General features: G+C 33.2%; 2 protein-coding genes across 2 annotated transcripts; one reads left to right on the top strand and one right to left on the bottom strand.

The window, feature by feature from the left end:
• Window positions 1-1,755: 1,755 nt before the first annotated feature.
• Window positions 1,756-2,130, bottom strand: LOC145105059 (auxin-responsive protein SAUR24-like). The gene has a single exon (XM_079042193.1). The coding sequence runs from the start codon at window positions 2,128-2,130 to the stop codon at window positions 1,756-1,758; it is 375 nt and encodes a 124-aa protein (XP_078898319.1).
• A 1,145-nt stretch (window positions 2,131-3,275) lies between these two features.
• Window positions 3,276-3,975, top strand: LOC145105058 (uncharacterized). The gene is made up of 2 exons (XM_079042191.1): window positions 3,276-3,510; window positions 3,554-3,975. The coding sequence occupies exons 1-2, from the start codon at window positions 3,276-3,278 to the stop codon at window positions 3,973-3,975; spliced, it is 657 nt and encodes a 218-aa protein (XP_078898317.1).
• Window positions 3,976-10,447: the final 6,472 nt, after the last annotated feature.

Here is a 10,447-nt window from a genome sequence, read left to right as displayed (position 1 = left end):
ACTTATGAATGATTTCTTTAGGTTTTTCTCATGATATCTTATATGAGACAATCATTGATGAGACGTTTGGGGCTGTTGATGCTTATGTCCATCGCGATCTCGACTGCTTGGTTGCATATGTCTTGTGGTTTGACTTAAGTCTTGTGTCTACTACAACTTTCGTTAAGATTACTCCTCTTAAAATGTAATATATTTTTACTTATGATTTTATAAAAAACATCCATATATGCATTCATAAAAAACGTATGAGTATAAAGATCGTTAGTAAACATATATTACTTTTTAACGGGAGTAATCTAAACGAAAGTTGTAGTAGACTAAAATACGAACAAATGGATATAAAAATCGTTAAAACTTGAGATCGTATGAAGAAGTTATGACGTTCAGAAGAACACATGACCTAAACAACCAAGTAGTCGAGATCACGATGAACATAAACATAAAAAACCCCATACACCTCATTAATGATTGTGCCACATAAATGTCGTGAGAAAAACCTTAAGAAATCACTCATAATTACTAAATTAGTACAAAAACAAAAATGACTTATTTTGCAAAAAATATATATTAAGGACTAAATGTGTACAAAAATATTAAGACTAAATGTGTACAAAGTGAGAAATATATTACCCTATTAAGTCATTTTTACTGGATAATCTGGAGTAGCCGGTGATAATGACTGAATGTGTACAGTTTAACGAGTTGAAGTGGTAAATGTGGACGAAAAAAAACTCAGTGACCAAATGTGTATACATCAAAAAATATATTACCCTTTTAAGTTCTTATCCCATTATAAATTTCAAATTTAACCATACATATTTAAATAATCAAGTTAATGGGGTTGACCGATTTAATTAAAAGATGTTGAAAATATTGAAAACATCAATCCAACCATTAATTTCGAGTTAGGTTGTTGTATTAGGCCGACTTCTATGAGGGATAAATCTGTTATATGTTTTTGTAAATTTGCATAATGTAATTCTTTTTGTTTGTTAACAGTATCATTTATTTTTTAAATCGATAAAATATATCTAAAGATGTCTTCATTTTTTTTTGAAAGGGAACTTCACTAACAAGGGTTTCTGGCCAGTTTTCGCGCACCAACTAATTCCCAGTTGCGAAAATGAGGCTATGCCTCATGTCCAGGAGTCAGTGAAGACGAACATTCATGGCCACAAGGGTTGAGTGCCAAGATTTGAACATGAATAAATAGATTATCCACCATATCTTCCACATTTCTTACAAATTCACTACAACCGAAATACATACCAATTTGTGCATATAACCATGCACTGTGAGGCTTTAATTTTGATTTCATAGATTTTATTAAATTACTTAAGGCATGCTTATCAATTTAAAATATTGAAATTAGCATGATTTAAACTCAAATTCCTTTTGTTGGGATCATCGTAATTCGCTACGATAGAAATGCAAGACGTCAATAATAAATTTAATAATCTAAAAAACTATGAGAACTGAAACATGGTTTTCAACAAAACCTTTCAAAAAAACATAAATCCATAATAAAAACAACAATTATATTGAGGAAGACCAACGAAACTAAGAAGCAAAAACTAATGAGATTTAGCCAAATACAGCTCACCCGTATGTGAATCAGATCTTACATCTTTAGATATAACTAAACCATGAAAAGTGAATCATGAGGGAGCTGCTTACTAATTAACACTAAACTAAGGATATGTTTGACAAAACCAGCCGGAAGCTGTGCACGTATCTATTACTCATAAGTCGTATCTAAAAGAGCTCTTCAACCAAATGACCAAGATCAAACATCCCATTGGAACATTCAACCGCATTAACCACTTCTTGGAAAGCCGTGACACTGCATGGAACCACCAACCGGTTATTCCATTCTTCATCATCATAAGCTTTCTCTAACAACATTTTAAACAACGGATGCAAAAGGTATTCAATAGGAACAACAAATCTTCGTGGCTCATGATTACCTACATAAATCGCAAAAAAACCTGGTTTGGGTTCGTTGCAACCTTCATCTTCTTCATATGTCTTTAGCAAGTAGTCATGGTGTGATGGCTCTATATTCGGGGTGCGTTTGACCTTGACCTTTTTGGCTAATTTTTTGAAGGAACCAATCTTCTTGCCCAACATTGTGTTGGGAGAGAAGTAGAAGTTTATGTGAAATGGGGTTGGAGGAGAAAGCTTAATTTCGACATTTAAATCGAATTGGTTTGACGATTTCTATACCAATTGATTAAAATAAACCTTAACATATAGCTTACGATTGTTGCCTGCAGTTTATAGTTTTATATGTGTATGTGTGTGTTTCTTTAATTCCTCAATGAATTAGTAGTGCTCACGTTTGACTTCGGCGAACTTTTATAAAGATTTAGCTACTTAATTGATTTTTATAATGATTAAAATAATTAAGTAACCAAATTAATACGATTATAAATATGTTTGGTTTTTCTTGTACTTTGTCTCAATTTTAATAGAGTGTAAGACGTAACAGTATCTTTGAGATATATCATTATATGTACCAAATATTATACCAACTTTTCTGTAATTTATTTTTTGAATGTTTTACACTTTTACACCAAATTTTGATTTAACTCGATAATATGGCATTATTTTATCAGGGTATATTCGTTGCCGGTTGTAATGTTTTGTCTTTATAGAATCTAAACATAGTTCTAATCGTGTTCTTAACAATATGTATAAAATGACAATATTTAATACATTTATCAAAAGATAAGTACTACTATAATTCTTCGAACTTTTTTGGCTTTAGGTCGGCGAATGGGTCGTATTAATACTTTTTAGCGTTAGTAAAAGATTTATATTTTTGGATTTATACACATTCTTTTTATTTTAAACAAGGACTTCATATGTTTTTTTAATTATCTCGTTTTAAACTTTTTAGTAGGTTTATCGGTAATTGACAAGTTTGATTTTTTTTAAAAACTTTTATATTTGATAACTTATTCGTTGGACCCACTTTTCCATTTTGCATCACAATTAGGCTTTGTCGTGGTCCAGGTGGCCACGAGAAAACTTCGTGCACACCACCCCGACATTCCGTGGTCGGACGTGGTCGTTGTTCTTCGTGTTCCCAACAATGAATGTAAACAGAATCGATGATTGGTTATTGATTTGTTGACCGTTGAACGGTCATTTGGTCCTTTTTTTTCAAACTCAATTCAATACACAAATAAATAAACCTTCTATTTTCACCAAAACACACCTTCATTCTCTCACAAAACTTTAATTCTCTAAAACCAAAAAAACACATACACATGGATTCTACAAAACATATGAAATTTTTAAAAACTTTTGACTCGGATGACGACGTAGAATTCGTCGAGACATTCTTCAACGTTGTGCAACACATTCACGACAAAGAAAGTTCAAATGTTGCTCGTACAAGGGCGGTCGTCAATCGTGATCGCCAAGCCGCACACGACTTATTGGTACGTGATTACTTTGCCGATAATTGTCTTTATAATGACGACTCGTTCGAACGTCGTTTCCGTCTGAATAAGGCTATATTTTTTACGTATTATTAATGATTTAGAATCTCGTTATGATTTTTTCAAACAAAAACCCGACGCTAGAAGAAGAATGAGTTTTAGTAGTATACAAAAATGTGCGGCTGCTCTTAGGTATTTGGGATACGGTATAACATTTGATGCATTTGACGAATACTTGAAAGTATCCGAGAGGACCGCAGTTGAATGTGTAGATTGGTTTTCTGCATGCGTGTATGAGGTTATTCACGAACAATATTTGCGCAAACCTACTCAACGTGATATTGAGAGATTATATTCGGTTCATGAAGAGAGACATGGATTTCCGGGTATGCTTGGCAGTCTAGATTGTACGCATGTGGCTTGGGAAAAATGTCCAAATGCATGGCGTGGTCAGTTCACTCGAGGAGATATAGGTGAACCAACTATCATCCTAGAAGCTGTTGCATCTCAAGATTTCTGGATATGACATGCCTTTTTTGGAGTAGCGGGGTCTAACAACGACCTTGATGTTCTTGGTCAGTCTCCACTTTTCAACGATATTTGGACCGGCAAAGCACCTGATATGACGTTCACGGTGAACGGACACACATATAAATACGATTACTACCTTGGTGCTGGGATATGCCCAGATTATTCTACATTGATGAAGGCATACTCGGTTCCTAGAAGTGAAAAAGCAAAGTTGTTTACAAAAAAACAGGAATCGGCGAGAAAGGATATCAAGAGGGCATTTGGAGTCCTTAAGCAGACATGACATGTAGTGAAATATGCTACACGACTCTGGGATAAAGAAAGAATTAAGCGAATGGTCTTAGCATGTATTATAATGCATAATATGATTATTGAAGATGAAGGTCGAACGATTTGCACGTATGATCCGAACGACGTTGTCATTCCAATTGAGGAGTTCGTACCCGGAACGAATGCGTTTTTAGAGCGAGTTATTGAAATTCAAAACAGTGAAACGTGTTTCAATCTTCGAGAAGATGTCGCAGAACATTTGTACCAACGTAGCATGAACGACGATTAGTTTTTTATATGTATGTTTGTTTGTTTTTTTTAATTAATGTAATGTTTTTTTTTCTAGATTAACTAAGTAATGTAGTTTGAAGTTGTAATTTTATTTTTATAATTAATGAAAAACTATTTAAAAAAATGAATGTTTTTTAATTATAAACAATGTAATTTTATTGTATTTTTGAATTAAAAAAAATAAAAATAATGATGTGGAGTGGTGTGTTAGTGGTAGGTATCACATGTTACTGGTAGGGGAATGTGGTGCTGATGTGACACCCACCATATATGTGGTATGTGGTAGGTATAACGGATGACTTTATCTTGTTTTTGTTCTTGTTGTTATCGTTGTTGTTGCTTATGATCGTTATTGGTGGAGGAAATATATGGAGGTTCAGTTAAATATGTGCTTAATAATTTGAAACTAAAGGTAATGCGCTCCGTTAACTTGTATGCAATCGTTTATGAGTCTTCTAATTTATGTATTTGCTAATTGAAGATTGAAGATTCTACGTCTATTTATTTGAAATGAATAATAATACAATATCTACTAGTATTATTAATATAACTATTTATGGCATATTTATCAAATTATTTAACAGTCTAAAGTTAATCAAAATGTAAATATTGGGGATATTAATATGCTCTATTTATATTTTTATTAAAATTAAAATGAATATCAGAAAAGTACAATGTGTTTTAATCATAACAAAAAAGAATAATAGTAAAATATTAAAAACTATTACTTTAAAAATATGATGATTATTATATATATATATATATATATATATATATATATATATATATATATATATTAAAGTTAGTAAAGATTTTAACTGACACCTTGTCAAATTGACACCTTGTCAATTTTGGTCCTTCAACTTACAACATTGACCCTTCATCTTTATGCTTTTGTTCACAAACAACCCTTTCACTTTGTTTTGAATTTTTCATAACCCTCGCCTTTTATTACATATTATTAGTATTTAGTCTTTTGGCAGAAATGATCCCTCATCATTATTATTATTATTGTTAGACAAAATTACACGATTGGTCCCTGTGGTTTACTAGATTTAACATTCTCTTTTTGGTTTTAAATTAATGTTTTATTTATTAGAAAAATACCCACCCAATACCATAAACCCACCCACCATCTGCCATCACCACCACCACCACCGCCGCCAAAATTACATAAATGGTCCATATGGTTTACCCATGGTGACAAATTCAGTCCCTACCACATGAAAAGACCAAATTACACTCACGGACAAAAAGCAACCAACATGCTACTTTACTTTACAAAGCAATACCTTCCGACCCCGGCAACGCCGGGGAATCTTTTCTAGTATATATATTAAAGTTACGAAGAAAAGTAACAGTAAAGATGTAGCATCTTTGTCTCTTTTAGTCCCTCTACTTCAATTTGTTATTTTTGCCATTCTAAGTCCCTATATTTTGTTGTATTTGTCACTTTATTATTTTTATTTTCTTTCCATTCTTCGTTATTGACTGGTCAATGGGTTATATTTGGTGGACACGTGGGTTGGTTGTCTACGAGGGTTACCACCAGGGTTACCAGGTGTGATCCACCCCTTCATTCAGAAGTGATACGTGTTCTGTACACGTGAGCAGCCACCGCCCCAAAAATCCATTTGTGTCACCGACTTAGATGGTGAATGGTATCGAGGTTACTCACTCAACCATGGTCACCGCCTCTCCATAGCATTCTGTCTTCTTCCGACCGGATGTTGGTTGCTTCTTCCTCATACGCTCCTCCAAACCGCTGTCTCACCCCATTACTGTCATAAGTCTCATCACCACCCACCTTCCCCCACCGTATGTTCTAATAACTATGATTTACGTTTTAATCTTTCTTCTCCTCGCGAACTCAAGTTCCGATGTGCGTTTTCTTTGTTACAGATGGTAATTGCATCAGGTTCGACTAATAATTCTCCCAAACCTAGCGACGTTCATCCAGTCCTTCCACCGCGAGAAGATTCTCCACCGCCTTATCTCAGCTTCGACATATCCATCACCATCCGAGCAGTTACCGGTGATTGCGTGGTCCAACACCGTCTCCACTGTCTTCCCATCTTATCTATACACGAAGGGTTTATTTTCGGATGCTTTATTCCACAAATCCTACCATATTTTTTATAGATACGGATGGTGCGATTTGTAGGTGGTGGTTGTTCTATGTGGGTTTTTGGCTCTGAGGTTATTTGAAACCCGTTGAAGCCAGCATCTTCCTCCTGAAAGGGCAGCGGCGACCTGATTAGTGTTGTCGTTCTTTCTTGATTTCTGTATTGGGATTAATTGATCTGCTTTCTTTATATTTTTGGGCTTAATTGATTTTCTATCTTTTTTGTTCTGTTCGTTTCTAATTTCTTGAACCCTAATGTTCATACGGTTTTCAGTTGGTGATTATTTTTTTACAGCAAAGGTTGACGTCGTTGACTGGTGCTCCGACTCATCGACCCCACCTCCTTCGTATCAAATTGGCCGCTCCATTTCAATCGTCAGGTTTGTTTGATTATTTTTATAATTTTTTTGGGGCTGAAACTGAAGTCATTGCAGGCTTCAGGAGAGATAAGTGAGATGTAACGAGGATAAAAGGGAGTTAAACCACACTCCAGGTACGAATTGTTCCCAAAATTCTCCCCTCTGCAAATACTCAAATAATGTTTGATATGAACTGATCTTCCTTCAACTCAACTATTTCTTCTTCGTACTGCTATCTGAATCTTCCTCTATGTTGATATTGATTTATTTTATTTTCTATTTTTTAGTTGATTATCAGTGAGTAGGTTATTGGTGTTTTAAGTAAAGAAAGCGGAGATCGGGTGTTTTTGTTCATCTTAGGTCAAATTTATGGAGCAAAAGCATGAAGTTCATCAAAGGGGGTTAGTTGATTTAACTTTTCCTTTTTTTTTTCGTTTACATGTTGTCTTTTTCAATTCAAAGATCCTGTTAGTAATAGTTGAAATATGGAGTCTATTGGAAGCTATGAAAACCGTTGGTAGGTCATAGGTGGTACAGGTGACATAATAGTATGAGAAAAAAGTATTGTTTTGACTACCATTCTAGAAACCACTATGTTACGTAATGATAGTTATTTATTCTTTTTAAATATAAAACATATACTTTATATATTAACGGTTTAGTAAATATATAACATGTTTTTATCCATTCAATTTCTTACTTTAGTGAGTTCTTAATGTATTTTTCTTAACTATATTTAAAATTTTTCCAACTACCCGCTAGAGTTAAGCATCTGTTTCAGATACAAACCTTAGAATTAGTTTCAACTATATAGTTAAGATTTATAGCTTGATGTAATTACACCATGCTTGATGTAAAGAGTGCTCAAAGTGTTAGTAATTACAAGAGAGTGAAAGAAACATGTGCTTGACGAAGAAAGGAAGATAGTTTTTATGTTGTTTTTTTTTTTGTGAAATTGAATAGGGTGTCTTGGTTACTGAACCAAAGAAAAAAAAGTAAAGAAAATCTTTTTGATTCAAATGCTGCTCCTTCACTCCCAATCTTCTCTTAATGACGAACCAAAAGAAACCAAAGTAAAGAATTTTTTTTTTGTCTGCAATTCTACAAATGACAGGTGCCTGGGAGCCAACATATCCATATCTATTATCAGCTCCTTTATTTTTTTGTTTAAGTGTTATAACTTTGGACTTGCTCCTCAATATATGTCAATTTTTGCAGGTTAGGTAGGCATGCACCTTCAATTCAACAATACATGGAATATAATTTTCGGTTCAATTTCTTCAACTCCTATCTTTTTAATTTTTTCTTTTGCTTCTTCCGATTGATTGATTTATTTGGATGGGTGTCTAGGGTAGTGAATCCCTTGGGATGACTGAGGGAAACTGATGGATTCGGAAAGAAATTGGTTTTACAGGGAGAGTCTCAATAAGCGATGGTGAATTCTTGGTTTTTAAACATAATGTGCAGTTTAAAGCATGTGTTTTAGTTCTTGATTTTAACGGATGCCCAATTTCTTTTTCCATTTTTAGGCTTACAACTAACTTGACATCATTCCATATTTGGAATTGGTGCAGGTTTTTCTTCAAAATCAGTAACTTGTATTATGCTATTAAAGGGCAATTTGGTCAATCTTTGTTTAAGCTTAAAGATTGCAAGTTATTACATGGTTTTGTGATCATGAAAGGCCGAAATTGGAATAAAAAAAGAAAAAGGGAAACAACAAAAAAAGTAAAAGGTTTTTAAACAGTTTTAGATAGGTTTGGTTAAGGCTCCAAGGGCATTTTTCTTTCTTTTTTACCATTTTGTTGACTGCGAAATTGATCTGCGTAATAAGGAGACTCCTCTAGTTTTTTCCGAGTTTATCATTGGGCTGTTCATTTCTCTCAATTATCATTTAATGGATCAGGGGCATTTTCATCAAACTGCTCTTTTTCTGCTTACCGTTGTTTTTCACTTTTGGCTAGCTAGCAATTGGTTTGAAGTTAATGTCATTTAAAGCCCGACTTAATGCATTCAGATGCAAACCATATACCTATTTGTCTTTCCTTTTTTTTTCTGTCTCAGTTAACGTTTTTGAGAATGTTAGATCAATTACTAGCAATGTCCTAATTGGCAAAACATGTCCTTTTGCCTTTGTGGTGAGAAAATTCTCTTTTAAATTGTGGAATACATTTATTGTTATTATTTAATTTGAAATAATGTAATATGACAACATTTTCTCTCCCCTTTTGTTATGTGCAGCTTGCTAATTTTATGGGTCGTTTCTACTGGTTAACATGTCCCAGAAAGGTAGCTTTCTTTGTTTGTAATTCAGTTTATTTTTTTTAATTGTATGGTTTGGTATAATGGAATCGGGGATGAAATTGTTCATTTCATTACAGAATGGAATGTAAAATTGCAAAACAATATATTTTTTACTGTGTAGTTTTTAATGACAATTTTGTTAAAATAAAAGTAATAAAGATAATTGATTGGCCAATTGGCACCATATATAAAGAACACTTCACAATGATGTTTAATGCGGTAATTGTACTTACTTTCTTTCGGTTAATGACATATTTTTTGTGTAGGGTCAAGGAGAGGTTGCAAAAGAGGTTGGTCGTGAATTTTCTCACAAAGGTAAAGGGATGTTGGATCGATTGGAGAACAAAGAGGTTGTGGGGTTACATACACATTATTGAATCAACGGTTTTATTTGCTCATTCATCAACTGCTAAGGGACTATAGTTTTTTTTTATGTTTTTCATTACTATTTGTGTATGCTATATCTTTGATATGGTATGGCAGGCTTTGAATTTGGTTTCCGGTTTCTTTTATAAAGAGATTGAGTTTTTACTCTGCGTTTGACAGAAACGTGATAATCAAGCTAATGAATATTAAACGCAGTACCATTTAACCATAACAAAAAACCAACATTAAAAGATTCCGGAAAAACGACATTGAAGGCTTCCGACCCCCGCAAAGCGGGGGACACTTTTCTAGTTTAATCATAAAAAATACTTAAAAGTTAAAACAGTAAATAAAGATGTTAAAAGTTTGTTGGAGCATTCATATTCATCGATCTCATTTGTTGTTTTTTTTTTCCTTTGTCACATCAAATTTAATTATTTTTATTGAAAAAAAAACCATTAACTTAAATATATTACAATCAAGATCACTTTTAACAAAATAATATTTGATTATCTTTATTTTCATTTAAATGTTAAAAACCCTTAAATTTGATAGATTTTAACAGTTTTTCCATAAATTGAAATTTATGTTTATTAATGCTTGAAATTTGTCATTTTTTCATTATCACTTTTTGAAGATTAAGTCGGTAACATGTACCATGTGCCACGCCTATCTCGGGTTGAATAAGACATAAGACCGATTGCTGACGTGACATGCCATATCATCACATTTTTTTTATCTAAAAAATATGC

Source organism: Lactuca virosa, chromosome 4 (assembly GCF_052849685.1).
Source record: "Lactuca virosa cultivar CGN04683 chromosome 4, Lactuca_virosa_CGN04683_v6, whole genome shotgun sequence".
NCBI classification, from domain to species: domain Eukaryota; kingdom Viridiplantae; phylum Streptophyta; class Magnoliopsida; order Asterales; family Asteraceae; genus Lactuca; species Lactuca virosa.
This window is presented reverse-complemented; position numbering and strand designations above follow the sequence as displayed.

Excerpts from the sequence above, each read along its gene's own strand:
- LOC145105058 (XM_079042191.1), top strand. The coding sequence starts at position 3,276 with ATGGATTCTACAAAACATATGAAATTTTTAAAAACTTTTGACTCGGAT. Across the intron at positions 3,511-3,553 it reads CTCGTTCGAACGTCGTTTCC|AATCTCGTTATGATTTTTTC; the intron begins GTCTGAATAAGG and ends TTAATGATTTAG.
- LOC145105059 (XM_079042193.1), bottom strand. The coding sequence starts at position 2,130 with ATGTTGGGCAAGAAGATTGGTTCCTTCAAAAAATTAGCCAAAAAGGTC.